Source organism: Knufia obscura, assembly GCF_036327395.1.
Source record: "Knufia obscura strain CCFEE 5817 isolate CBS 148926 chromosome Unknown scaffold_4, whole genome shotgun sequence".
Classification (NCBI taxonomy): Eukaryota; Fungi; Ascomycota; class Eurotiomycetes; order Chaetothyriales; family Trichomeriaceae; genus Knufia; species Knufia obscura.
The window spans coordinates 772109-799085 of record NW_027042690.1 but is presented as its reverse complement, the minus strand read 5'-3'; the positions used below and the strand labels follow the sequence as shown (position 1 = coordinate 799085).

General features: G+C 50.6%; 13 protein-coding genes and 1 non-coding gene across 14 annotated transcripts; 11 read left to right on the top strand and 3 right to left on the bottom strand.

The window, feature by feature from the left end:
• Positions 1 to 47: 47 nt before the first annotated feature.
• On the top strand, positions 48 to 3092 carry PMZ80_004232 (uncharacterized protein; the record flags this gene model as incomplete). The annotated part of the gene is made up of 2 exons (XM_064872657.1): positions 48 to 224; positions 273 to 3092. The coding sequence occupies 2 exons, from the start codon at positions 48 to 50 to the stop codon at positions 3090 to 3092; spliced, it is 2997 nt and encodes a 998-aa protein (XP_064731315.1).
• A 2350-nt stretch (positions 3093 to 5442) lies between these two features.
• On the top strand, positions 5443 to 8127 carry PMZ80_004231 (uncharacterized protein; the record flags this gene model as incomplete). The annotated part of the gene is made up of 1 exon (XM_064872656.1): positions 5443 to 8127. One exon carries the CDS (start codon positions 5443 to 5445, stop codon positions 8125 to 8127), a length of 2685 nt encoding a protein of 894 aa, XP_064731314.1.
• A 509-nt stretch (positions 8128 to 8636) lies between these two features.
• PMZ80_004230 (uncharacterized protein) lies at positions 8637 to 9233 on the top strand (the record flags this gene model as incomplete). The annotated part of the gene is made up of 1 exon (XM_064872655.1): positions 8637 to 9233. One exon carries the CDS (start codon positions 8637 to 8639, stop codon positions 9231 to 9233), a length of 597 nt encoding a protein of 198 aa, XP_064731313.1.
• Positions 9234 to 9515: 282 nt separating this feature from the next.
• PMZ80_004229 (uncharacterized protein) lies at positions 9516 to 10309 on the top strand (the record flags this gene model as incomplete). The annotated part of the gene is made up of 2 exons (XM_064872654.1): positions 9516 to 9677; positions 9722 to 10309. 2 exons carry the CDS (start codon positions 9516 to 9518, stop codon positions 10307 to 10309), a joined length of 750 nt encoding a protein of 249 aa, XP_064731312.1.
• Positions 10310 to 10620: 311 nt separating this feature from the next.
• On the top strand, positions 10621 to 11681 carry PMZ80_004228 (uncharacterized protein; the record flags this gene model as incomplete). Its single annotated transcript, XM_064872653.1, has 2 exons — positions 10621 to 10649; positions 10697 to 11681. 2 exons carry the CDS (start codon positions 10621 to 10623, stop codon positions 11679 to 11681), a joined length of 1014 nt encoding a protein of 337 aa, XP_064731311.1.
• Positions 11682 to 12495: 814 nt separating this feature from the next.
• PMZ80_004227 (uncharacterized protein) lies at positions 12496 to 13331 on the top strand (the record flags this gene model as incomplete). Its single annotated transcript, XM_064872652.1, has 2 exons — positions 12496 to 12548; positions 12599 to 13331. The coding sequence occupies 2 exons, from the start codon at positions 12496 to 12498 to the stop codon at positions 13329 to 13331; spliced, it is 786 nt and encodes a 261-aa protein (XP_064731310.1).
• A 434-nt stretch (positions 13332 to 13765) lies between these two features.
• Positions 13766 to 14584, top strand: PMZ80_004226 (uncharacterized protein; the record flags this gene model as incomplete). Its single annotated transcript, XM_064872651.1, has 3 exons — positions 13766 to 13806; positions 13862 to 13991; positions 14039 to 14584. 3 exons carry the CDS (start codon positions 13766 to 13768, stop codon positions 14582 to 14584), a joined length of 717 nt encoding a protein of 238 aa, XP_064731309.1.
• Positions 14585 to 14836: 252 nt separating this feature from the next.
• RAM2 (CAAX geranylgeranyltransferase alpha subunit) lies at positions 14837 to 16222 on the bottom strand (the record flags this gene model as incomplete). Its single annotated transcript, XM_064872650.1, has 1 exon — positions 14837 to 16222. One exon carries the CDS (start codon positions 16220 to 16222, stop codon positions 14837 to 14839), a length of 1386 nt encoding a protein of 461 aa, XP_064731308.1.
• Positions 16223 to 16789: 567 nt separating this feature from the next.
• On the top strand, positions 16790 to 17389 carry PMZ80_004224 (uncharacterized protein; the record flags this gene model as incomplete). Its single annotated transcript, XM_064872649.1, has 1 exon — positions 16790 to 17389. One exon carries the CDS (start codon positions 16790 to 16792, stop codon positions 17387 to 17389), a length of 600 nt encoding a protein of 199 aa, XP_064731307.1.
• Positions 17390 to 18109: 720 nt separating this feature from the next.
• On the top strand, positions 18110 to 19939 carry PMZ80_004223 (uncharacterized protein; the record flags this gene model as incomplete). Its single annotated transcript, XM_064872648.1, has 1 exon — positions 18110 to 19939. The coding sequence occupies one exon, from the start codon at positions 18110 to 18112 to the stop codon at positions 19937 to 19939; it is 1830 nt and encodes a 609-aa protein (XP_064731306.1).
• A 1251-nt stretch (positions 19940 to 21190) lies between these two features.
• On the top strand, positions 21191 to 22402 carry SSA2_1 (Hsp70 chaperone; the record flags this gene model as incomplete). Its single annotated transcript, XM_064872647.1, has 1 exon — positions 21191 to 22402. The coding sequence occupies one exon, from the start codon at positions 21191 to 21193 to the stop codon at positions 22400 to 22402; it is 1212 nt and encodes a 403-aa protein (XP_064731305.1).
• A 374-nt stretch (positions 22403 to 22776) lies between these two features.
• Positions 22777 to 23592, top strand: PMZ80_004221 (uncharacterized protein; the record flags this gene model as incomplete). The annotated part of the gene is made up of 2 exons (XM_064872646.1): positions 22777 to 22875; positions 23020 to 23592. 2 exons carry the CDS (start codon positions 22777 to 22779, stop codon positions 23590 to 23592), a joined length of 672 nt encoding a protein of 223 aa, XP_064731304.1.
• A 922-nt stretch (positions 23593 to 24514) lies between these two features.
• PMZ80_004220 lies at positions 24515 to 24611 on the bottom strand. Its single transcript has one exon. It is a non-coding gene; the product is annotated as a tRNA-Trp (tRNA).
• A 347-nt stretch (positions 24612 to 24958) lies between these two features.
• Positions 24959 to 26098, bottom strand: PMZ80_004219 (uncharacterized protein; the record flags this gene model as incomplete). Its single annotated transcript, XM_064872645.1, has 2 exons — positions 24959 to 25412; positions 25671 to 26098. 2 exons carry the CDS (start codon positions 26096 to 26098, stop codon positions 24959 to 24961), a joined length of 882 nt encoding a protein of 293 aa, XP_064731303.1.
• Between the last annotated feature and the right edge of the window lie 879 nt (positions 26099 to 26977).

Below are 26977 nucleotides of genomic sequence, written 5' to 3'. Positions count from 1 at the left end.
GAGATACTCAAGAATCTTTCCATTCATAATGCATATTATCGTTAAACATGGCGACCGCATACCGACGAGGACGACCCGTAAAGCCACCCGAACTCATCTTCCTTAGCACAATCGCAATAGTGTCACTTCTTGCGCTGTACAGTTTCGGCAAGAGCTATACAAGATATGAGACAGGAAAAGAGCAAGTGCTCGCGTTGCGCGCCTTGGAGGAACCGGATCAAGAGGTAAGGAAAGTGCGACCGCGCGGCATGAATATGCTAACATCTGCACAGTGCCGTCTTGTCCACAACGTGCATGGTGCAAGCGATCAATGTGCATTCATCCTTAGGAATTGTCCTGACGAAGAAGCTGGATTGATCTCATATCTGCAGCTCTATTACTGCTCGCTATCCCATTTGAAGCCGATCGCTTTCGCAATCATCGTGATATGGAGTGCACTACTCTTCAGCACTATTGGTGTTGCTGCGTCGGACTTCCTATGCGTCAACCTGAGCACAATCGCCGCCGTGTTGGGCATGAGTGAGAGTTTGACCGGTGTGACGTTTCTCGCTTTTGGAAATGGTAGCCCCGATGTCTTCTCGACCTTCGCGGCCATGAAAAGCAACAGTGGCAGTCTGGCAGTTGGCGAGTTGATGGGTGCAGCAGGTTTTATCACAGCAGTCGTTTCTGGGAGCATGGCTATCACAAAACCCTTCAACGTGGGCCGAAAGAGTTTTGTCAGAGATGTTGCCTTCTTCGCTGTTGCGGCCAGTTTCAGTTTGGTCTTTCTTAGGGATGGGAGGCTACATCTTTGGGAATGTATAGCAATGGTGGCGTTCTACATCTTCTACGTTATCTTTGTCGTTGTGTGGCACTGGTACATGCAGCGGCAGCGGCGGAAACATTTGGCAGAGATCGCCGCCAGGTTGCACCATCACATTCCAGAACAGCAAGAGTTGGAAGTGCCACAAATCGATCTGGACGAAGAGTCTGCGCCAGCTGGGGAACGTAGCCCGCTGCTTCGTTCGGGATCTGGCGCTAGCGTGCCAACCCTCCTCACCCCTGGGACACCAGCATGGATGAATCAAGGCGACGACGACGACGATGAAGCACGAGATCGAGCTTTGGCAGAGCTGCAAAGCAACATGCGCGTTCGGGGTTTGCATGGCAGATCACGTCGCAGCACCATCACTCCCATTCGGCCCAGCTTGCTAGGTGCTATCGAGTTCCGATCCGTACTGAATGCGCTCGAAAAGAGGTCAACAAGTAGCGGTAACGTGATTGGGCTCCGACGATACTCTGACGATGGCCTTCATGATGATACCCCTACCACAAACTTCAGCATATCTCAGCCTCACCTCGCACTAACAGCCCCAGATGATACTCGAGCCAGCATGACCGGACGCAATAGAGCTGTGTCGGCGAACGATGCTGCAGGTTTACATATTGATTCAGATCTTCTGAGCCCTTCACGAGGGACACCCGATACAGCAATCTACACTCCCAACGGCAGGCGGGGAAGCAGCACCAGCCATCGGCGCTATCAGTCCGATATGCCGGCAACAGACTATCTGGCTCCAGCATATAGCAACAATGTATTGCTATCACCATCATCAATGTCAACCTCGTCAGGCGCACCGAGTCCGAGGCTTAACTACTTTGAGCATAACGGCATGCTTGCACCACCGTCAACGGCTAACACTACCTTCCAAAATCAACAATATGCAGATGTCGAAGACGATAATCAAGGGTCACCAATGCTGAGCCCCGGTGTGGATGTTCCCAAATTGCATTTGCCTGATCCTGGGCACCGAAAGTCGCCACTAATGCATCAGTGGACATCGCCGGACGGCACTCCAACCTCTTCCCGACCGCCTAGCATTCGACTACCGGCTCCTAGCATGTCACCCGAGTCCGGACCGGATATGACTCTGCTAGGGGACGACGAGGACTATCCTCAGGAAATGAAGCGATTTAGCTGGTGGCCATACGAGTATCTTGAAGCACCTCAGGTTATACTCTCAACGCTGTTCCCTGGTCTCTCGGATTGGGGAGACAAGGGCTTCATCGGACGACTATCTGCAATTGCTACCGCACCTAGCATCTTTCTCTTGACCATAACCTTGCCGGTGGTAGACCCCACTGGCGACCAAACCATAGAAGAGCAGGTGCACACAGCTGCGGCCACGCCGGGGAGGTCACGATCGCAGACACTTACGCAGCCGACCTCCGAGAGCATTTCTGCACAACCATTGGATCAACAGGTCAATGGAGCGGGACCACACCCGCATTCAGCTGCCCTCTCCAGACGCAACACAGGTTATGACAAAAATCAAGATGTCGAAGAGCCGCTAACGAACCAGAAAGAATGGAATCGATGGCTGGTTATCGTACAGCTCTTCACGGCCCCAATGTTTATGGTCGTGATCACGTGGGCCAACATTGACGAAGGCCACTCAACCAAAGAGCTGCTACTAATGATGCTTGGATGTCTAGTTTTCTCCCTAGCTGGGACATTCGTCCTCTTACTCACTACATCACCCAACCGAGAGCCCAAATATCGGCCGATTTTCTGCTTCCTTGGCTTCATGGTTGCCATTGCATGGATCTCAACCATCGCCAACGAAGTAGTCGGGGTGCTGAAGGCCATCGGAGTCATACTGAATATGTCCGATGCAATTCTTGGTTTGACGATCTTCGCAGTCGGCAATTCTCTGGGTGATTTAGTGGCGGACATCACGATTGCGAGAATGGGCTATCCCAAGATGGCTTTATCAGCGTGTTTTGGAGGTCCCATGTTGAACATCTTGCTTGGGATAGGGCTCGGCGGAGCCTACATGACAATACACAACGGACAGCACAAGCATCACAAGCACCCGAACAGGCCGATCCAGTACAAACCATACACGCTTGAGGTCAGCACTACGCTGATAGTCAGTGGTATTGCCCTACTTGTCACGCTTACCGGTTTGCTGATATTCGTGCCATTGAATGGCTGGCGTATGGACAGGAAGATAGGTATCGGTTTGATAATTTTGTGGGTGATCGCGACGACAGGAAACGTGATTGTCGAGGTACTTGGATTGGGTACAGAAGGTCCAATCTCTTCTTGAGGCGTTCTCAACCGCCTTGTGGCCATCGTGGCAACGGCACTTGCGTGGCATCGCGTTTGGTGTTATGTACATAGGGGCAGGCGCAAAGGCTCACGAATGATACCCAGCAATTGACATGTCTACGGAGTACCTCGGAGTTATGTTGCTTAGGATACTTCTGACTATTGGCTAGATTCAATCACTTCGTTCTGCTCTGCACGCTGCAGCTGGTCCCCTTGCGTAAATGCTCGAGTAACGGTGAGCAAGAATTCTGTGGTCCTACACAACGCACTTGCCATGTATCATGTTCGTTGTGCCACGGTCCAGCCGCTTGACTCATGCAAATGCATAGCGTACTCCGGGTGGAGCTCAATACCGAGCACCATGGAACTTTGATGCCGAACACCCGGCCATCTACTCCACGCCTGCTGCGTTGAACTCCGCGAATCTCGACAAAGACGTTCTGGAACAGATTCATCGAGGAATAAGATTTATCCGTTACCACAAGCAAGGAGGGGCTAGAAAGCAAAAGCATCTCGACGTCGACAATAGACTTCGCAAAGGACCAAGCAGAAATTCCTAGAAGATCTTCTTGTCGAGCGTCGACGCACAAGCCGGATCGATCGTCCATGCACCAGCTATGGCCAGATGAGGCTCTTTACTCATACCAGCAGATACGAACACAATATGACGTCTATAGCAAGCTCCGAGGATACTTCGGTATGGTTCTTGTCTGGCATCTGAATCCTGTTCTACAAATATCGAGGCTGTTCCTCTGATTATTCCAGCATATCCTTACAGATGACTGGAGATGCGCAACGTGTTCTTGGTGACAAAGATCGTCGGTGATCTGCTAGCTCTTGTGCGTTGATCTGCACGCTAGAAATATGCAAAAGCCTCGTGCTCCAAGCTTTTGATTGACAACAAGAGTGTATCGGCGACACGTGCAACCTTTCTTTGTCCTCAGCAAGACATGTTGTTATGTTGGTTGTATCCGAGTAATCTAGACGAGCATAGAGTATTACTCGTATGCCACAACCAAAAATATCCAGACAAAGGTGTACTGTATGTCCGATGATGCCGGCTGGCAGATGCCGACAGCGTCTGGTCCAATCGCAGTAGTGATTTTTAGTGGGCTACGCACTGTGGCTGCATGACAGTCCCAGATCGAGGCAGATCCGCGCGCCCATGGAGGTCTAGACCGCTGGTCACCACGCCGTACCCCTGCAACAGGCAAGGGCATTTGATTTGATGAAATCCTCCTTGATGCTCTGTGCTCAAGTTTTACGAGCACCCTCTACGTTGCGTACGAGTATGGGCGTGCGCAAGATGAGATGGAACAGCTCTCGATAGGTACTATTGCAATAACAAGTACTAGATGCGCCGTGATACATGCGACAAAGCCCTCTGAAGGCTCTGCAGAGTTAAGTTGGAAATGGATTCAGGCACTTTTGATCCTCTTTTATCCATTGTGAATGCGACGTTCTGGAATCTTAGCCTGCAAACACGTCGGTATGCACAGTATCCGGGATCAAAGCTCCGGTCCACCATACACCGCCTTTGATTCTTGTTCATCTTGCTCGCGAATCTGTAAAACACGCTCTTGATTATCCCAGCACCGTCCCTCCACAATAATAGCGGCGAAGAGTATACCAGTCTGGGTCGTTCATGGGACGCTTATGAATTGAAACCGAACTTTCATGCTTCATTGCATGCCTCCAAAACCTTGACCGAACTTTCCATTTCTTAACAAAGCGGATGACGGGCTAGCCCTGGGTAGAACCCTCATCTAGCTTTTTGAGTTACGGAACAACTGAAGAGACCCATGCTTGAACTTTGCTTGTCGATAATACCATCATCGTTCTCCATCCGTTTCTCACAACATTCTCGATTTCTGCTCGACTACGACCCCATCTCGACTCAGACTCTGAACCGCTTTCCGGCGTTCTTTCGTTCGAGGTTGCTCTCGGCCTTCAAGTGGCTCTGCTATAGTACTCTTTAGGAGCACTGCGGTTTACCAACTCCTACTGTGAACACGATCAAGGCATCTTCCGAGCTTGTATACCAACGCGTCAGGTTTCGAACATTGGCCGATCGCCGCGCCGAGAATCATATCACGCATATATCCAAGAGGGGCAGACACTACCACCACCACCTCCCGCATAATTTCACACGAATATACCAAGCCCGCTTCAATTGCTTTCGCACACCTCAATCACGGGAAATTCTCGGAGGCAAGAGCGAGTACCGTCTCTGCTCACTTGCTGTCAAGCGATACGCTGCTCACACGTGAGCCTGAAGCTCGCCAAGCTGGATCGGTCGCAAGGACTTTCACTTGCGCAATAGCGCCAGGGGCTCGACTGCGAGAAGCATGGCAGTTGCCGTCGAGCCACAGCAAACTGCCTTCATAGATCGACAGACACTATGCTTGGCAGGGTCGACGCCTGGCCTGGCAACCCATGCTGGCGAGGATGACTTTGCACAACGGCTCCGGAAAAACTACCAAGCGGACGAGAGCAATGTAGCCGAACAGCTTATCTACTTCAAGAACGAACTCAACAAGTTGGACGGGGAGGCTTTCTGGTCGAGGTTAATGACAGGGATGACAGAGATCTGTCACTCACAATTTGCTTTTGTCTCGAAAAGGGTTCTCATTGACGACCAGGACACCGCGGTAGAGATGCCCAGGATTGGTGAGCATGGATCTTGTTTGATGGCCACCGCCCTCTACTACAACAATGGCGAGGCGATCAAGGGTCTCCATCACGACTACAAATACCATGCCTGGAGTTGTCCATGTGCTCACATGAAGCATGACAAGGTCTTTCTCATTGCAGATCATCTTTGCGACTTCATACAGAACAATCCTAATCAAGTCCCTTTCGAGCCAGAAGCGTATCTAGCCGTGCCACTTTTCGCGGAAGGCAAGTGCTTCGCTCATTTCGGCATGATGTGGACGAAAGAAGGTATCAGACAAAAATCGAAATTATCCTGGGCCTTCATCGAGTTGTTTATGCACGCGCTGGAAGACATGATAACGAAGAAATTACTGATAGGTCAAAGCTTTGCTAAGTCTGCAGAACAATTGCAAGAGAAATCCCGTGTGATACCTCAAACAGCCGTCACTGCCACCCAATCTCTCAAGGTATATGCACGTTCTCTCTCTCACGAACTGAGGACACCTATGCAGGGTGTCGTTGGTATGCTAGATCTCATGTATGCAACCGTGCAAGAACAAATCGAAAGCGAGGAGAACCAGAACATCCGAAAAGTGTTCCAGTCTTTGAGGAACAGCATCGAAGTCGTACAAGACAGCTCCAAGCGTGCAATAGAAGCGGCAGACAACGTTGTTCATGCCTATGACCTCAACATGCAAGTACCAGAGACTCCGTCAGCGGAATCCGATACGATATCAGCAAGCATGGGTAGTTATTTCGACACAAAGCCCAATATGACCGACGGCACTCGGATTGTAAACCCTCACAAAAGGAAGAGAAGTCATGGATCAGCGCAGGATTACCGAGGTTTCAACAAATTCCGAAACACATTACCAACGCCCCAGATGGATCCCATGCCACTGCAGTCACCTCTCCGCAATACTTGTGCGTCAGGAGACGTCTCACCGAGGCGGAGGTCACCACCTCTGTTCTCAGAAAGAATCACATTACCCGACTCTTCGCGCTTCATGCTATCTGACATTGATACTCCTATGTTAACCCCTGGCAACCGGCATAGCATCATTCGAGATATACTCCCCATCGTCATTAACGACTCGCTTCGAGTTGGTGGTCGACCCGACACGGCGGTAACCGAACCTACTGCGCTCGGAGAACGAATCGAAGTCAGAACTCGTTCTTCAGATGGTCAATCCTCATTCAAACTGGTGCAGTGGTCGGTCCAACCAGACGTGCCGTACATGATACCAATTGACGAGAGAGATTTCAGCAAACTCGTCGGAGCAGTATTTCTGAACGCCTTGAAGTTCACCGACGACGGCGAGATTGAGATCAGTGTGCGGCTCAGCGAGAGCAAGAGATCCGTGCTCATCGATGTCAAAGACACAGGTACGGGCATTCCCGAGGCTTTTCAACCCGAATTGTTTAAAGCATTTTCGAAGGAGGACGACTCGATCACCCGGCATAGAGAAGGACTCGGTCTCGGTCTGATGGTAGCGAAAGGCCTCGCGAGGAGATTGGGGGGTGACTTGGATCTCGTACGGACAGCTGTTGCAGGTCCCAATCATGGCTCGGAATTCGAGATACGGGTGCCGATTGAGGCAGGCGCCAGCTCCAGCCGTGCAACAACTCCTTCAAGGATGACACGTGAAGCGAGTGTCCCCAGATCTGTGCCTCCTACCGCGACGCATGATGCCCGTCAAGCCCATAGGACAAGCCCTCTGATGCGGGAGCAGTCACCTCTTGAGCCGGCATCACCAAGCCGTGTCAACATGACGCCGAAACTAGAACGACAGCAAAATAAGCCGATTGAATCCGCTAAATCGACCGCTCCTCCGATACAGAGGCGGATCTCTATCGCTCCCAGGAACAACGCAAAGCCAGACAGACAATTAGCACAGAAGTATCCTCTCTCATTCCTTGTCGCAGAAGACAACAAAATCAACCGGAAGCTCCTCGTCCAAATGCTCAATACACTGGGTTACAAAGACGTTCACGAAGCTTACGATGGGAAAGAAGCGGTCCGGGTCGTACAGATGCTCGTCGATGAACGTCGAGTGAAGAAGCGCCAGAACTCGAGCGCGAGGACACAAGGCCCGGTAGATGTCATATTGATGGATCTCTGGATGCCGGAAATGGATGGCTATCAAGCGACAGAGCAGATCTTCAACATGTTTAGAACGAGCACCGAGACTGGTGCTATTGTGTCAGCAGTGGGCACACCGCCGACTGTGCTGGCGGTGTCAGCTGATGTTACGGACGAGGCGATCGATCGTGCTACGAAAATTGGTATGGCTGGCTATATGAGCAAGCCATTCAAGGTGCTAGATCTGCAGAAACTGATTCTTGAGTTCTGTGTGGGACGGTCTGGTGTGGTGTAAGATATATGAATGAATCATTTGCAGACATTCCGATCTGTTTATAGATGATACCCAAGCTTTCAGAGGGAGGGCGTTGGCGGATGCTAGGTAGCCGGGAGCTTACGGCAAGAACAAACAATGTTCTACGGGTAAGTGCTGAGATGCAACTCCCATACAGTGTAACAATCCTCATTACTTCGCAACCACTCACCACAAACTCACTTTCGTTGTCTACATGTCAACGCCCGTACAACAGTTCTCACATAGTGCATAACGTCGTTCAGGCAGCTCTAGCTTCACAATACCTCACATTCGCTTTCATCTAACATCTAATCAGCGTCCTCCATAATGACGGAAGACCATGCTCTTCTGCGGGCGGCATTCATTATCAAGCAAATGCAAGTTGACCAGCCGGATCTTTAGGTGATTTCGGGCGAATACAAATAGCAAGTGCATCGTCACATCTTACTTCAGCACAATCCCAACCTCGAGACTTGGTTCAAGGTACGATGCTTTCCCAGGTCCCACGTATGGATACTAACCAGCATCAGGGTTCCGCCGGAGATCGGCTCGTCCTCAGCGACCAGCATCCATGGCTTGTCGCTCGCATGATTCAGTTCATATACACTAAGAGCTACGATGAGCACCACAACGATGCCTTCAGGAACGGATCATCAGCGCTAGACGTACGTTTGGCGGGCCTCATGAAGCAACATCAGAACAACAAGGAATTCGATCGACATCGGGAGAAGGACGGGGCACTACGCAGTTGGGAGGTCCACGTGTACATGTGCGGACTTGCAAGGATTCTAAACTTCGAAGACTTGATGTCCTACGCATGGCATAAAGCAACACAATTTTGTCCCAGTGTTGTCACAGCAGAAGACCTACTTTCCGAGGCAAACCAAATATTACCATCGGTCGAAGCGAAACAACCAGCGATTAGGAAGATCTTTTTCCCGTTCTTCTGTGAACAGCTGGCCGATTTGTCCGCCGAGTTCATCAAGGACTGGGTGAAGAATGATACTGAATTTGCAATCGATGCTATGGTCCACTTTCACGGCAAATGGCAGGATGCACAGAATGAGCAGAGGGCGACAAAGAGGAAGACCCCATTACAAGGATGAAGGGTAGACATCGCATGCTTGTAAGGGTATGTGTTGGGAGACCTCACGTAGACCTCTTCTTTCAGCTACATGATTCAGAAAAGCGTTGACATGAGGTGCGTCCACCCTACTGTCGATCTTCTTCCGCAGTGAAGTCTTCACCCTGCGACAAACCGTCAAGACTGATCCTGTACAGTGACTTTCTCTCTCCACCCCAGTCACTCTTATGTGCTTACTTGCGACTTGTCCTTACTACACCACCGCTCTATTTTGCCACCTGGCAGTCATAAATCGACAGGCATAATGAGGGCTGACTACCTGAGCGAGGCATTCAGGGTTGCGCAAGCAGCATGCGAAATGCCAGATGTTACGGTAGTCCTCGGAGACTGTCGATGGAAGGTGCATAGCAAACTCCTTACGTCCAAGTCCGACTATTTCACGAAAGCGTTGCAGGAGCCTGACGAGGTAAGAAGGCACCCCTTAGCCCAGTGTGTTATTGACATTCGTAGGAAGCAGAGACAAACACCATAGCGGTTCAAGATGACGATCCTTTCATGATGGGACGGTTGATCCAATTCATCTACGAAGCGACTTACGACCTACCTGGTGATTGCGAGCTTGCACCACAAGCACTGAGCCTGGCAGAGATCATGCAGTGCTGTACGAACAAATCTGAGGATGAAGATCAGGAGGATGCCGAAAACCGATCGAACGACGAAACACACTGCATGGTCATCCAGCTGGCCGACAAGTATTGTGTCAGCGACCTCGTGAGTTGCGCAGTAAGCAAGCTGACCGCCAGTATCAAACAAAATGGTCTAGCCGACGATCTAATTTGGAACTGTCATGCTGTGATTGGGGAGGACCTCATAGGCAGACACGCGGCTTTGCAGGATATGTTCGCAGATATGGCGGCGTGTGGCTTCATGGACGTCAGTGATGATCGCTTCAAAGCATGGTGCGAGAAAGACTCAAAGTTCGCGTACAAGCTTGTGCAAGCCATGAAGAAAGAGAAGGACGTCATTCAAGCGTGTCGCGAGGAGCTTCTGAACTCTCCGCCCCCGCCGAAGCGGAAAAGGACAAAGCACTCGTCTTGAGATGGTCACGCACAGGGAAGGAACACAAGTTGGAAGTTGATACATGGTTGGCAGGTTGGCGCGTGAGCTTGGCTGTACTTGCAGTCAACAAAGCAGGCATTGGTACCACAACATGCAGTTTGCATGCTCTTGCAACAGTTGTGGTTCGTCCATGAGGCTTGTGCCTGACAAGCAGGAGCAAGACTTGCTTGGATTGCGGATTGGACAAGCGTGCAGCAAGCGCAACGCGCCTAGACATATCTCTTAAGTCGTCGCATTCCTTCAGCATCTTCTTGACGCATATCCATTGCATTCTTGGAATTCCTTACGCGATGGCACCCACAAAGGAACAGGTGGACGGGTAGGTTGCAAACCTCAGGCAAGATCGTGCTCCAACTGACTGTGAAGCTTCGCTGGCAGAATAGAGGACACAACCGACTTTACCATTGTTCTCGGCGAGTACAAATGGAGAGTTCATTCTGATGTCGTAGCAGAAGCATCATCATTTTTTCATTCCATTGTGCAAGGCGGCTTCAAGGTCATTTCCAGGTCCATTCCACTTTTCCTAGCAGATGCTGACGCTACACAGGAGGAAAACCAGCGAGTGGTAGAGCTTCATGAAGAAACCCCGTGGGTCTTCGCTCGAGTCCTGCAAGCGATCTATTGGGGCCACTGGAAGATGGTGCATGACGACGACAGTGATATCTGTGTTCGAGAACACTTTCCTGTTTCAACCGACCAGATAATGCGACATAGCACAGACGCATCAACTTATCAGAGCGATAAGGAAGCGGATCTCGAGTACTGGCTCTACGATGAGGTCCCATGGTTGGATGCTGTGATCAACCTGTATCGAAGGGCGGATTATTATGGGGTCGAGGCCCTTCGAAGAAATTGCGCTGAGCAAGTCATGGACTCATCATCGTGCAATACTGATATGAACGAGTGGTGGGCAATTTGGGACTGCTTGGGCGTTGACACTATTCGAAGAGATATCTATCTTCAGAAAAGGTTTGCTGAGGAGCTGAACGTGGACACTCTCGGTGTCGCAGGGGATCAATGGTCGACACGACTTGAGGGAGCTTTCGCCGAGATTCCCAGCTTTGGGTACGAGCTGTTCAGAATTACCAGGGACCGTGGAGCCCATTGGCATGACCAGATGAACCAGAAGAACAGTGCTATGGTACGATCTCAGAATGAGCTCGCTTCTACCAAGCGTGCGCTGAGAGGTGTCATCAGTGGGCTTAATCGTCTTGTTGGTCCCTCGGCGCCTGCTGCGAGCACGAATGTTTCAACTGTGGCAGGTATTCCACCATTTCTTCTTCCCAGCACATTTCCAGCAGTATCAGCACCAGCAGCTGGGCCATCGCAAGGGCATGGAGGCAATCAGTAAGCTCGAGGTGTGGACCGAAGCTTGTACGGTGGTAGTCCCATTCTCGAAGTAGTCATTCTGGTGAGGTGAGAAGTGAATAGATGATTTGTTGAGACTATTGACAGGATATCCCGTGAATTTCCGCTAGCGTGTTACTTTCGTGGCGAGGAGACGAGCTCAAGACGCGACAACACTTCACTTTCAGAGGGCTGCAGCGTCAGAGAGCATTTGATTAAACCAAACCATCTCTGGAGCTGACATTTCCGATATGCGATGCCGCCTTATGCCCGTGTGGTGAACCTCACTGATAGTACGCTGTGTACATGTGTCGTAATGTATTTCGATCTACCGTAAGCACACGACATCTTTTCGCGACTGCTTCAAGCTCGCCTTTTCCATTGTCGCTTCTACCACTAGCCCACGAGCAGCAACACTTACCAGGAGCAATGGCATGTCTCGATGGCAGTCATGGACACAGGAGCATCGCAGCCCGTGTGAATGCAGGCTGTGGCGTGCCCATGTCCCTTATCTACAGGTCACGGCAGAGCATCCTGCACTACTACGCTACAAGCCATGGCTACCTATGTAGTCGGAGACAACACATTCAAAAATGTATACGCTGAAGAGCGACTATGTAAATTGGAAGAATGTGCAGTGTCGACGCCAGTCATTTCAATGGTGAGTGGTATTCACTGGAACCTCAAAGTGAAAACGATCGCACATAATCTGTTCACTTCTGTACGGACAACTTTATTTGCTTCCTCCTGTGACCGACCATTCTCTCACAATTTTTCACGCGTGCACGATATCTGCGACCTTTCTTCGATCGACCACAATGGCTTCCCAAGGTAGCGGTGGTGAGACCGATATGAAGGGCAAAATATCTGGGTAGGCAATCCGCTGTCGATGAGAGTACATCCAGCAGCTGATATATGCAGGTTTCTAGCTTCCATGACCGATGACACAGATTTCAAGATTCAGCTTGGTCCCTACACATGGAAGGTTCACGCCGACCTTATTGCTCAGCATTCTCAATTCTTCAAGAAGGTCCGTGACGGCGAGTGGAAGGAGAGCAAGGAGGGCGTCGTCAAACTTCACGACGATCATCCATGGATCTTTGCACGATTCTTGCAATTCGTCTACCTTGGCGACTACGATTTCAGTCAGAAGTCAGAGGACATGGTTAACGACGCACTACCTCTCGCCCGGTTGCTTGAAAGTGGCAGGACAGAGCCGGACTACAACCGCAGAAAGAACGAAGATCTGTACACTTCCACATCACACTACTTCCTGATCCATTTGAGGGTTTACGAGCTGGCCGACAAGTACGACTCTCCACATCTTCGAGCACATATTTCGCATGGCTTGGAACAGCACACCACATGTCCACGAGACATGAGTTATCTCGCTGAAGAAGAGAATGGGAAGTGGGACGATTTCTGTCAAAGTGTCATGAGAAGAGACGGGATCTTCAAGGAGGCAATGGTCAAATATGCGGCTTCTGTCTACCCTTGCTGCAAAGATTATCCGGTGGGTTCAATGATTTCGAGATGGATGAAGAGTGACCATGACTTTTGGGTTATGTTGACCGATAATATGGCTGAGGTCATCGTGTTTCTGAATGACCTAAGGGCAGCCCAGGACGAGCGTCCCTACTGGGCTGTTGACTAGCGCGCCACCCCATCGAGGCAGAATCCGTTATGAGGGAGAGAATGATGAATTCGATGCCTGGAGGAAGCGGTGGTGGAAAAAGAAGAGACTAGGGCGCCCCATACGTATAAGCGCATTGTTGCAAGGGCATTGACGACAGATACACTATGCTCATTATGCTGTGAGGCTACACGTGCATTCCTAGGTAAGTACCAGTGGGTGAATGAGCAATTTCGGGAACCACCGAGACACAGTCAATCTCAGAAAGCTTTTTTGGGGTGGTGACTGTCTAGTCACACTTCACTTCGTAGAGATACGTTCACTTTTGTCGCTTATCGCTGCTTCAGGAACAATGGCACAACAGCTTCAAGATTCATGTACGACTTCATTTCCTCCAACTCTCCTTCACGACACTTCCATCAGACCACTTAAGCATAGCAAGATGGACCAGGAGAATGGCAGAAGATCAAACTCTTCCTCGAAAACGCCTCAAGGGGTCAGTTTCTGCAACAATATTATGCGGCTACCTGTCCTCTGACGCCCTGCTCTAGACTCATTGGCGCCCTCGATGATGACACAGACTTCGTGATTAAGCTTGACAATTACTCCTGGTGGGTTCATGCAGAGATCTTATCGAAAGCATCCAAGTTCTTCAAGTCAGCTGTCGAAGGCCCTTGGACGGTACGCAAAGCCGATAGTATTCCACACAGGCCGCTGAATAAGCACAGGAAAGTCAACAACAATGCGTCGAAATGCACGATGCCACACCGTTTACAGTGGCTCGAATGATTCAATTCCTCTACACAGGCGAATATCACCACGAGCATGACATCAAGCCCTTCGACCTCTCACTCCACAGGTTACTGAAGTTGCAGAAATGCGAACTCATCTGCACACAAGATCTTGAGAATTCTACCAGATCAGATATCCGACCTTTTTTGTTGGATTTGGACATGTACCTTTTGGCAGATCAATACGATATATCGACCCTCAAGAAGTATGCATTGAATCGCTTCCGCTTGGACGCTACGAGCTCCTTTGCACTGTCCAAAATAATGACAAACGATAAAATTCGATCGCTAGCGGACATACAGCCTGAGTTTAAGGAAGCTATTGCCAACAAGTTCGCGAAGCACTACAAGACCATGCGCCGTCTGGCTACGTTTGATAATGAAGCAAAGGGCAATTTCGAGAAAATGAGGGACTGGCTGGGTTCTGATCTGGAATTCAATTTGGTCGTCATGGACATCTTGAGCGGACATAAGAAGACATGAGGTGGCTATTGGCATTGGTGCGATATTTGATGCTAGAAGGGGATGGTCATGAACCCTACAGAAGAACAAATCAAAGTCAATTGTGAGGAGCCTAGCAAGACACAAAAAGAGAGCCTACAGGGACTAAAGAACTTCTCGGAGAACGCCGTAGGCCCCTTGGGCATGGCCCAGCGAAGATGGATCCCTACTTGACTGCTATTGCGAAGACAGCAAAAATCCCCTATAGCACAAAGCAGAACAGTGGGCGAGGACTTAGCTCGCTTCTCTTGTGCTTTCCACCTGTATCTGCTCCGCCCTCCAGTCCCAGTACCCCTTCCTAATGATATCCCATTTCTCACCAAGTGCCCTCAAGCACTCCTTTGCCCTCCTCCTTCCCTTGTCCGTGCCCTCTTTACTGTAGATTTCACTCAACCACTCAACAGCATGGCTACTCCTTACGCCAACTTCCTGGCTCTCAGACTTCTTTTTCCCTGTCCTTGAATCCTCAACCTCAGCATCAACCCACTGATCCGTCCACAGGTCAGCCTCGGGTCCAAGGAACTCCTCGCAAAACTCCCTCAGACTCGTGATATCGACATCACCATGCCGCAACACACCCCTAATATAATTCCAGCTACTTCCATTCTGCGGCGCCTTCCTGATCTCATTCTTCGTGTACTCGATTTCTGCGCTCACAAGCTGCGTGTCCACGATCCCTGCTTTATGCAGTAGTTTCTCCTCATTCACCTGCTTCAGTATCAATGTTGGCTTCTGAGATTGCGCGTAGCTAAGTTCATGGTGACCGAAGAGGAGGAAGTACCGATGTGACCAGGCTGAGTTATTCCGGAGGTCATCGACGATCATGGTGTCGATGGCTTGGACTTCTGGGTGGGAGCGGTAGGTTGATGCTACTGATGGTCGATCTGGAGAGGTGGTGGGCGATGGAAGGAGGAACGATGGAAAGCGTGTGCAGAGCCATTGGCGGTAGGACCAGACGTGGTAGTTCTTTGTGTCGAGGGAGAGAATTTGTGCGAGGAAGGTCTGTTCTGAGGTGATAAAGGTTGAGAGGCGCTTGTGGAGGTTGGCGGAGAGCTGTGGTGTAGGTTCGGATGTTATCGAGGAAGCTGGGTCGGCTGGCAGGAGATCGGCTAGTGCGTGTCTGTGATGCCATATCTGGTAGTTCTTCAGATTGCGGAAGGAGACTTCGTCGAGCCATTTGAGCTCTGCTTGGATGTTGCCCCAGAGTGTGTCGTCGATCTCCGCTTGTTCACCCGTCGAAGGAGTTTCGTCGCCCAGGACTTCTATGACTTTGGCATCCGAGGCGTCTTTGCTGGCGCTCCACAGCCCGCTCAGTATTCGCATACGGTAGATCCAGACTGTGTAGTGGGCTGGGTTCATGCTAATCAGATCTTCCGTTAACGCTAGTGCACGCTCCGAGACCTCGTTTTCTGCCATTAAAGCTCTGAGGTACGACATGGCCTCGGAGTACCGCGCACTGTAGGCTATTGCCGCCAGAGCGCCAGGTTGATCTGCTTGTGGTATTGGCACGACATCTTGCCAATGAGGATGTACAGAGTAGTAAGGGGCTGATTTTGACTTTGGAGGCTTGGCGTCCGGCGGAAGGAGGGTGGTTGTGGAGGACTCCGCTGTTGAAGCCATGGTGCTCGAGAAGGCCGGAAAGGGGTCCAGCGACCCTGAGGTTCTTTCGATAACGCCTCACCACGATGATCGGGGGTCGGCTCAACGTTCACAAGGGTTTCCAATGGCCTAGCTAGCTCGTGCACTCTGATATACGAATTCGTCGGGCGTTTATCAGGCGCCGCGGGGAGCTCGTCGTCGCCCGGAGATGTCCTACCTTGTACAGCACTTGAATGGTCTGATCTTTGTCTCAAGAGAAAGTCGAGTGGCGACTACCTTTGATGTCGGTGGTGCTTGCTTATTCCTTGCTCTTGGATTGATGATTTCAAGGTTTCGTAGTGATCACAAACCGAACTTCAGGAATGAGAAGAACAATCGTAAGTTGCATTGCCAATGGGTGTGAGGTTCAGCTACGGTTAATCAGAAAAGTACTCTACGGTGGTCATCGCGGCATCTTGTGCAGTGTCCTTCTTGCGTCACTTTCGGTTAGCCCAACGTGCTGCTCTCAATTGTCTTGAGATCATCATCTCTTCGAAGTGTTTCGCTTGCGACATTTGGTTTTGGAGGACCAGTATCACGAATACCAATATGGGATCAGGAGCGTCTAAGCAAGCTGGGAAAGCTGCAGCTGCAGCTGGCCGCAGACAATATCCATCCTCATCGTCAATCTTGAACTCTGCCACATCTACATCAAACGCACCCTCACAATCTATGAAACCAACAGCGCCTTCTCAAGTCCATCCCAATCCTGAGGCAACTCCTCCGACCGATACGAGAGATCCTCACGTGGATCTCGATGGACGTGATCCCCAGTTCGGAGCAGCTCTGCAACGGCTAGGACCGGCGATGAGGAAAGACCTGAACAAAGCTGCTTTCCCTACCTCATCCCAGCCTCCACCTGGCCAGCAAGGTCAGAATATATTCCCATCGAAGGCTCCTGGAAGCAATGCAGGCATGATGGCCTTTCAAGCAAGAGAAAGGATAGCAGGAAAATTCGAGCAGGAGCTTGATGACTTAGGTCGATCCTCCTTCAAAGGAAGAAGTCTTATCTCGGCCAAGGACGTCAAGGAAGCTTTGAGGATGAGGGATGAAGCTGGTGTGTCTGAGCAAGAGATTGAGAGGCAACTGCGCCTGCAACCAGGAATACTGAGCCGGCTTGCTAGGCCTGGTGTATATGCGAATGTCTAGCAGCAGCCTAGTAAACTTTGCGACACGAGAGCATTGTGGAAATCGGTCCGACCGGCTTCGACTACGAACGATCTGCTTTTGAACGGTTTACAACCAGGAAGGTCGAGGAGCCATATCAAAAGCAAAGCACTGTTGTTCAGCTGCATGTATGACAGTCACGGTTGGCACCATACACAGCCTTGCAGAATATAGGTTCTAATGAGTGTCCGTTCCCCGACGAACACCTGACCAACCATACATATCTGCGAAACATAACCAGCGACAGAGCAGGAAAGCAGCACGTGTTGAACAAAGCAAGACATCGACGCGATCATAGCGGTCCTGGAATTTGGGAAGATGTCGTATCAAAATGCTTGTTCCCGATTTGGAGCCAAGATCTTGTCGATCATGAGTGGGGTCCTCAAATCTCTTTTCGCAAGGCAATTCTGAAGAACAACCAATCATATTTCTCTGTGCAGCACATGAGCACATGAGCTAGAGTTTACAGTTGGTGCCCGCTCCTTGTCTCGCTTGACTCGGCGAGAACGACCCAATTTGGATTTCTCGAATCATATGCCTATCTCACAATGGGAAGGTAGACAGAGCGCTGCGTTCGGGTTTATGAGGCTTGCATTCCTACAAAGCTGAAGTCAGGTCGCGTGAAGACATAGAGCTCGGTGGTAGTCGTACAGAATTCAAGCCAACCTACTGACGCTCTTCTGAACAAGCTCCGACGACAACATGAAATTATCTTTCACCACCCTATGCTACGGCGCTTCTGCTCTACTCGCAACCAACATATACGCTGAGACCATCGCAGAGATCAATGGCAACAAATTTCTATCGCCGTACAGGAACAAGGATGTCAGCAACGTGACTGGCTTGATCACAGCGAAAGGCCCAGATGGGTTTTGGATCCGGTCCACGAAGCCGGATCAGAACAGGAAGACCTCCGAGTCTCTCTACGTCTACGATAATGGTACAGTCAGTGGCAATCTGACATCTGGCGATGTCATCACCCTCGGTGGACGGCTATCCGAGTATAGGTCATCTTCAACCTATCTCTATCTTACCGAGTTGACACGGCCGTCAAACGTTCACGTCGTGTCGCAAGGCAATGAAGTCAACCCTGTCGTCATAGGTCAGGATATTGATGGCCCGCCCACTGAGCAATATAGCTCTTTGGATAATGGTGATGTCTTTGGCGTGCCCAACAATTCATCTCAGATCTCTGCTGTCAACCCAGAGTTGCAACCTTCTCGATTTGGTCTGGACTATTGGGAGAGCATAATGGGTGAACTGGTAACTGTGCGTAAGCCGGTTGCAATCAACAAGCCCAACCAATATGGAGACACTTGGATTACTGGAGACTGGAACAAGACTGGACAGAATGCTCGCGGCGGCCTGACATTGACCGCTCAATCTGGCAATCCAGAAACAATTGTTATTGGCGAACCGTTGGATGGAACGTCCAATCCAGATGACACAAAACTTGGTGATAGCCTGAAGGATATCACGGGTGTCGTTTATCAGGCTTTTGGCACTTATCGTATCCTGCCCCTCACAGCACTGTCCGTCATCTCATCGCAAGAGCCAGCCCTGCCAGAGCCGGTCACATACGCCGCGGACGGTACCTGCAAGTCTCTCACGGTTGCAGATTACAATATCGAGAACTTCTCGCCCAACAGCACTGGTGTTGAAGGCCGAGCCGAGCACATTGTCACTTACCTGAACAGCCCTGACCTGATCTTTCTTCAGGAGATCCAGGATGATGATGGTCCAACCAACGATGGCGTCGTCTCAGCCAACAGGTCTCTGGAAGTGCTGATTGACGCCATATCACAAGTTGGAGCTGTGCAATATGCATACGTCGACATCGACCCGGTCAATAATGAGGATGGAGGACAGCCAGGCGGAAACATCAGAAATGCCTATCTTTACAATCCGGAAGTTCTTGAGCTGGCAAAGCCGAACCCAGGAGCACCACTCGACGCGACCAAAGTCCTTGCGGGGCCAAGCCTGAGCTTCAATCCTGGACGTATTGAGCCAAACAGCTCGGCTTGGGAAGCAAGCAGGAAGCCTCTGGCTGCTCAGTGGCGCATCATCTCCGACAACACGACTTTCTTCACAGTCAATGTGCACTTCACTAGCAAAGGTGGTAGCTCACCAATTGAGGGAGATCCGAGACCACCGGTTAATCTCGGCATTGACCAGCGAACGGAGCAAGCGAACATCACAGCAGCTTTCATTGCCGATATACTAGCTGAGGACCCGAATGCTGCTGTGATCATGGCTGGGGACTGCAATGAGTTTGCTTTTGTGGAGCCGTTGAAGGTCTTTGTTGCGGAATCTGGTCTGATAGATCTAGATGAGGCTGCTGGGGTGGATCCTGTCGAGCGGTACACATATTTGTTCGATATGAACAGTCAGGAGCTCGATCATATCTTTGTCAGCAAGAAGATCGCCGACCAAGAGCCAAAGCTTGAGCACATGCATGTCAACACTTGGGTTAGCTACGATGACCAGATCTCCGACCATGATCCTAGTGTAGCGCAGCTTAATGTCTGCTAGGCGGGTTTGAACAGCGATCTATTGAAGTCACCCATGTATCAATGTATCTTCACTTACCAGAGACTACGACCTGCTGTGTATCTTGTGCTTCACTTCTGTCCTTCATTTTCCATCTCACAGTCATCTCAGGCACTAGTCTCCACGATGTAACTTCGACAACTTCCACTTCACTCTCGCTTGCGCTATTTTCAATAGAGTCACAGCTTCCACTCAATGGGTTACACCTTCTCGAATACCTGTCGTACCGTCATTGTTGCTATCTGCGATAGTTGCGGTCTCACAACGCAGCGAAACAATGGCCACCTGGATTGAATTGTGAACCAGACTAGGATTTTCAGGTGGAACATGTCAAGATGCGGGTAAGAGAGGGTCGGTCGTCATGCAAACCATGGACATCATCCTAACAAAAAACAGCTTCGAAAGTTCTCTGTGTAGCAACACAGATTGCACCACTGAGACGAATGGCCGAGACTGGCGGACTCGCAGCTGGACCATGTGTGGCTAATCGACCTTCTTCACACTAGTGTGCGATGATGCGGAATTCCAGGTTGGTACATCACCGCGCTCCTGAACGATCTGACTGACTCAAAATAGGCAAGCATGGTACACCGCATCGTGCTTCGTCATGGTAGCACGTGGATGTTTGGTCGTCCGATGCATTGTCTCACCTACGACGCATACAACTACAGACATACCTCACACATCAACCACGATCGCGATAAAGCTAGGCCTTCGCCGCATTATCACAATTCGAGGTCACACCTTCAAGACCTATGTGGCGAGGGAAAGGATAGTCCGCGCCCGAATGCTAGGATTGATCTTCACGTGTACGATCTAGCTGAACAACGCAGCATTTCGAGGACTGAGGCGGCACGCTCCCAGACAGTTTTGTTGCAGCAAGATCCAGTACACAAAGCTGTCCGGCTTAATTCGCAGCTATTCTCCAGATCAGGTACAGGAGGATGGAAAATTGAAAGAGGCGCTCGCCCAAGAAATCGCTCGAGTATACAGAACATTCAAGGCGTTGATAACTCTCAAGTCAAAGCGATCAAGAAGTGGTTGCAGGATGACAATGAGCTGTGTCATATGGTTATGGATACATTGGTGGGCTAACAAGTACGGGCGTGCTCCCCAGTCGCTCCTTCCTGGGTTGCTCCTTCCCATGGTCGTGCGTGAAGCTTTCTTTTCGAAGCCAACCGCAAAAATGGATTCAACCCACGCAGTTCATCACCACAAAAGCTCTACCGCAACATGGAGCAGTTTGTGCCACTCAAGGAACTTCCTGAGCTTCAAGCTCACCTGCAAGAGCGACGGCATGGCATTCTCAGCGACGATCGAGTCTCTGTCAGTCTCAGGACCATCGACACTGATATGCCTTTTGGCAAATTTGTTGACACATTCAATCCCATGGTTCCTGAAGCTCTCAGCGTCCTCCTCGATCCAACTAAGCCAGCAGATCCCGAAATCTTCGATTTGCTTCCTGACATCTTCACGATGGATCCCCGTATACTTCGAGTTTGTCTCGCCGACTACCTCTTGACTCTGGAAAAGGAAGGAGAAACTATGAAAACTTACACAGGATCTGGCAAGAACATAGCAAGAGGTGTCTACGCGAGACGTATTGACTACGAGACTCTGCAAAAGCTGTCACCTGGAGTAAAGCAAGCTGTTGACGCTGGCTTCAAGATTACCAGGATGTGTGCTTTGATGACGGTCAAGCTGTCACCAGAGATGAGCTTTGTCGGTGAGCTGCAGGGAAACATGCTGTTGAATGAAGCAGGCTTCTTGTGGGCGTTCTTTACGCACAAGAAAGGTAAAGATGCTGGCGAGAAACAAACATACGAACATTATATGAAGCATTGGTGCACCTGGGATGTCGACGGTCTTCCTTGGGACGGCTGCAACGTGGAGACTCCGGCTACTGAAGCTGTCTTTCACGTGCGTCTGTCTTCGGACACTATCCAGACAATTGACGAGGCAGGGAAAGAGAGGGCAAGAGAATATCAGTCGACCAAGACACGTCATGCAATCAGGAAGAAGTTGCAGGAGGAAGGGGACGAAGAGCGATGGGAGGCGTACGAAGAACTTGTCCAGGAGTACGATAGAAACATTCATCTGAAGCGAAAAGGAACATGGCCCAAGGAGAAATGGTACGATTATCTCGACCTACACAACGTGAACCAGAAGCGGAGAAGAGAGCAGTTCGATGAAGGTCAGCGTGAATCTTACGCTGCCATGATGCGGGCGGCGCAGAAGAAAATGTTGGCGAAGAAAGCAGCGACATTGACTGAAGAGCAGATGAAAGCATGGAAAGAAGCCAGGCGTGTGCAGAATAGATCGACATATCACAAGAGAAAGCTGTCACCTTACAACAGACAATTGCTTGAGGAGGGAGAAGCACAATACGAAGCGTTGAGAAAAGAAGCCGAAGCATGGGTAGCATCTTTCAGCAGCGACAGCTAGATAGTCATCAGGCGCTCTGGAGGATCAAAAGATAGGTCGTCAGCTTTCGGACCCCATTATGTACCTTGCCTCTTTCAGGAGGTGGATAGTCTCCTTGGCGTGATCCAAGAATCTATTCTTGAAGCAGGAATCCAACGTTGACCAGATCCAAAACAGATTCGCAGGCCTGCAATGTCGAGTTCGCGATGCACTACTTGCTAGATGGTCTTTCATTATGACACAAGATTCTCAGTGCAGGTTTCGCCTCAATTGTCTTCCGCAACTTCTTCAATTGCATCGACAAACGTTCTCTTGGCCTTTCCATTGCCACTGCTGACCACAAGTTGTTACCATCTCTACACAGTCCCGATCCAGCATACTACACAGCACAGAATATGGCTCAGGAAGAGACGCAGGGCAGCGCAGCTGCACAGAAGGGGTACGCCAAGCGAGCAGGTGAAAACACGTCAAAAATCCAGGCTGACAGATGGCAGGTTCATCGCAGGCTTGGAAGATAATACCAACTTCACCATCAAACTCTCATATTGCACATGGCGCGTCCACAGTCACGTAGTGGCTAAGAACTCGGCGTTTTTCGCCAAGATCTGCACTACCAATACCTGGAAGGTTGGTGACAGTGCTTTCAATGTGCGGTCTTCACGAAAGCTAAGCGCAAGCAGGAAAGCAAGGAGCGCGCCGTCGAGCTCCACGATGACAATCCATGGAGATTTGCCCGGCTCCTGCAGTTCTTCTATTTTGGCGACTTTTGCGTCGAGACGGATGAAGATATACCCGATTGCCCAGGTCTTGAGAAGCTGGTGAATATTCAGGACTCGACGACACAGTCCGGTCAAAGGGACGACGACGAAATGGCGGATGCCGGCTCATTCAATGGTGAGAGGATTATGGGCATGATTGACATCGCACGGAAGTATATGGCTCCAGCACTCGAAGATTGTGCGGTCAGCAAGTTCCGGATGTACCGGATATATAAGCCATCCCCACTGCACGCTTTAGTCGACCAGTGTACGCCGTTCGGGAAAGGAGATGAGAGCCTCAGGAAGGCTGTTGCAGAGAAGATCGCGGGGCTCTATGAGGACGTTCGAGGGGGCGATGATGAGGCGGGCAGAGGCATTCGAAAATGGATGGAAGAAGATATGGAGCTCTCGTGGTTGGTTATGGATGCGTTGGCAGTTCGCAAACGACTGTAGGTTCGAGCGACGAGGGCACTGCAGTGCGCGAGGCAAGCACCGACGATAGATCTGCCTCGTCGATCATGAAGCGACCGTGCCGCTGAGCCTCTTTGACTCCCCATTTTGCTTCAGATATGTGTACTCCGCTGCGATAGGGCCCCTCTCAACCAAACGTGCCCATTTAGCTCCTCTGCAACAGGTCAACGTTGCTTACTTCCAGTCTTTCGGGGCCGCTCGTATAGGCATCGACAAGGGGCGGTCTGCCAGTTGTTCGCTCTGCGAAGAGGCCGATAGTGGAAAGAGAGGAGAGGAAGCAAGATAGGGTGAACCCATGGGTACATGAACTACTGTAGGTAGGACTGACCGTTCCATGATGAGATGAGTTGTGGGTGTAGTCGCTCATGCTTTGAGGAGGAGAGATGGAGCAAGGCCTGTAGCAGATAAGCTGTGTCGCGCGGAGCGTAGTCGACTGTTGGAGATGCACATAAAAAGTACGCATGATGTTCGACTGCATCGACGTGAACCTCGTAAGCGTAAGTCTCGAGGTATGTGGTCAGTCTTATCGAGGTCGAGGGGACAGCTATGCCATTGCTGGGAACCTCCTGCGTAGGGTATATAGCAAGTACTGCACTGTCCCTGTGCTTCAATCGAGTGAGCAACTCAGGTGCAGTATCAATGCCAAATGGTACTGACAGGCGCTTGCCGCAGCAAGAAGTGCGTTGTTAAGAGTAGAAGAAGGAAGGTACCGTGATGTGCTCGAAATTGAAAGCTGTGTGTGGCCATCTTTTCACGTGCTAGTGATGCTTACAATGTAAGTACAGCTGAGGTGTTTATCAGAGTCGTACCTTCACTTTTAGGGGGCAAAAGCTACCTCACCAAAACCAAAAATCCATCGTCCTCCAGGATCGAACACAGGTGCGTGCGATAATGTGCAAAACAATGAGGACAGCCCGGATTGAACGGACGACCTTCTGATATCGCAGTTAGGAATGACTTCCAATCTGGAGTCAGACACTCTCCCACTGAGTTATGTCCCCTCTCGGCCAAGGAAAGGTCGATTGACCAAATGTGCCAGATATTCTGAGCACTCATAATATATGCGTTAAGCCGGGCTGTCAGCCGTGCCGGATGCTTGTGTGCCGAGTCATGCGGAAGTGAGCTCGGGCTGAAGTTGTTTGCTCCTGCCTGTTGGCGCAAAGGACTTGTTTGCTAAACTGCTCCGTGTCAGGAGGGGCGTATCAGGTTTTCTTCACTGCTGTCGCTAGGAGAACACCATAGAAGTGCGCTTATCATTCGATGACTGGATTCAACCTCTCAAGCACTCCTTCATTCTTTCCCCTTCGGCTTCTTTTCCGTAATTCTGCCTCGTAAATTAAGTCCACCGTCATCCCCTCCCCTGCGCCCTCATCGCCAACTCCTCCACATACCTCCTCATTGTATCCCACTCCGCCTTCCCCGTACTCACGAGATACCTGATCTGACCCGTATCTCTCACATCCTTATTCCTCATGAACTCGCCCTTCGCGTGCGCCATCGGCTCCCTCCTCGCATCTGCATCAGGGATTCGATATACGGCGCGTGTGATGTTGCGGTAGAGACCTAGCACTCTCGATCTGAGAAGGAAGTGCTCGAGCGAGAGAGCTGGGGCTTTCCGCCTTGGGCGTGTGGTTACTGGTGACTGCGGTGCATCAGGTGGGGAGGCTGCGGGCGGTGCTGTTGTGGAAGAGGATGGCGCAGACGTCACGCCTGTCCGTAGACTTGCGGCTGTTGGATTTGAGACTGGTGTGGCGAGGCGGCGGATAAGAGTCGAGCGCATGAAGTTGGAGATGGGTAATTGACTACGTGCGGTACGATAGTGGTGAGAAAGATTGCAAGCGGATATCTTGTGAGAAGGAGCGGACACTGTGAATCAGCAGAGACAATACTAAGCTACGAGAATTCTCAGACTTCAAAGGATCACGGATCGAAAGTCGTGAAAGGGATTCATGCTCGACACCATTGTCGAAATGACGCAGTCTGATGCCTGAAGATCCAGGCATGACAGAGATACGATTGAATTAGCCATGCATCACATACCGTTCCATCTGTATCAACACTTACCGTGAACCCATCTGATCACCTCGTTGCCGTACATCGTGAGGCTCTTCAACTCGAGCCCAACTTTGAAGACATGTCGAGTAAGGTAGCGGGCTATCTCTCCTACCTCCCACAGTGACTCGGTATGGCACGTAAGGTGAATGGTTCGCTTGTCAAGCGCAAGTGTCGGAGCTTGATTACAATCTGCCATCTTCTCGATGACGAACTCTGCTTCACTGAAGTAGAAAGCACTTGCCTCGCCGCGTACGGCTTTGCTGGTCAGAGACAGAGACTTGTACGCTGCAACCGTGAGCATCGAAGAAGGAGTGCGACCGTACTGATCGTGCTTGTGGGGGGTCATCGCAACATAGCTTCCTTGAAATAGTGCTCGGTAGACCTGGTTGCGGATCTCGGGTGGGATGTCGACCAGCCATTGCTTCGTTGTCATGGTGGCAGACGACGATGGTTGTGGGTGGAGGAGTATGAGTTGGGAATATGCTGCAGCTCATAAGATCGCAAGACGATTTATATTCAGTCAGTTATATCGGCATGAATGCAGCCGATGCTTGCACTTCGCGACGTAGCCCAGCAACGACGTGCGGACGTTTGAACGTGCACTCTGTCACCTTCCTCGTTTTGCGAAAAAGTGACACACGGTCATGATATACTCAATCCCTGAAGCTGCTTCAATGCTTTCGCTTGACGACGAACCTGGGTATTGCGGCGACAAGCGCTTCTGCATCCGAACCCAAATTTATTCATGGAAATCGTCGAGCTACCAGACGCATGTCTCTATCATCACGACCATTAATTCCCAGAGAACGATAATATCGTCAACGACCACGGCAACTTTTCTCCAGGTCATCTTGTGAAAATGATAACAGAGTCGCAGGTTCAAGCACTCGCAGGTCGACACACCTGACACAACCGTAGACGCAGTGCATGCCAATTACGGAGTACGGAGAACACCGTCTAGAGGCACTTCATGAATCGAAGTGTACCTGCGTCGAGGCCCAAACGGCCTTAAAATTCATCCGACCTGGACAAACGACAATGCTTACGAAAACAACACTCTAGGGGCTTCGTGCATGACGCAGCTTAGGAAAGCTGTAAGGGAAGTCAGTTTGAGAAAAAGGTGAAGGCAGATGGCACTTTTGAATTGCCTCGACCGCCGAGAAACGCGGAGATGAAACCCGGGAGTTCGCAGTACTGCGGGCATGATCGTGCCTGATTTGCGGCCCGGAGAACTCCTTCAATGCCCGGAGTTCAGCTTCCTTCTCCATCAGTCATTCGTTCTGCAAGACTCAGTTTCGAACAAGCTTGCAAT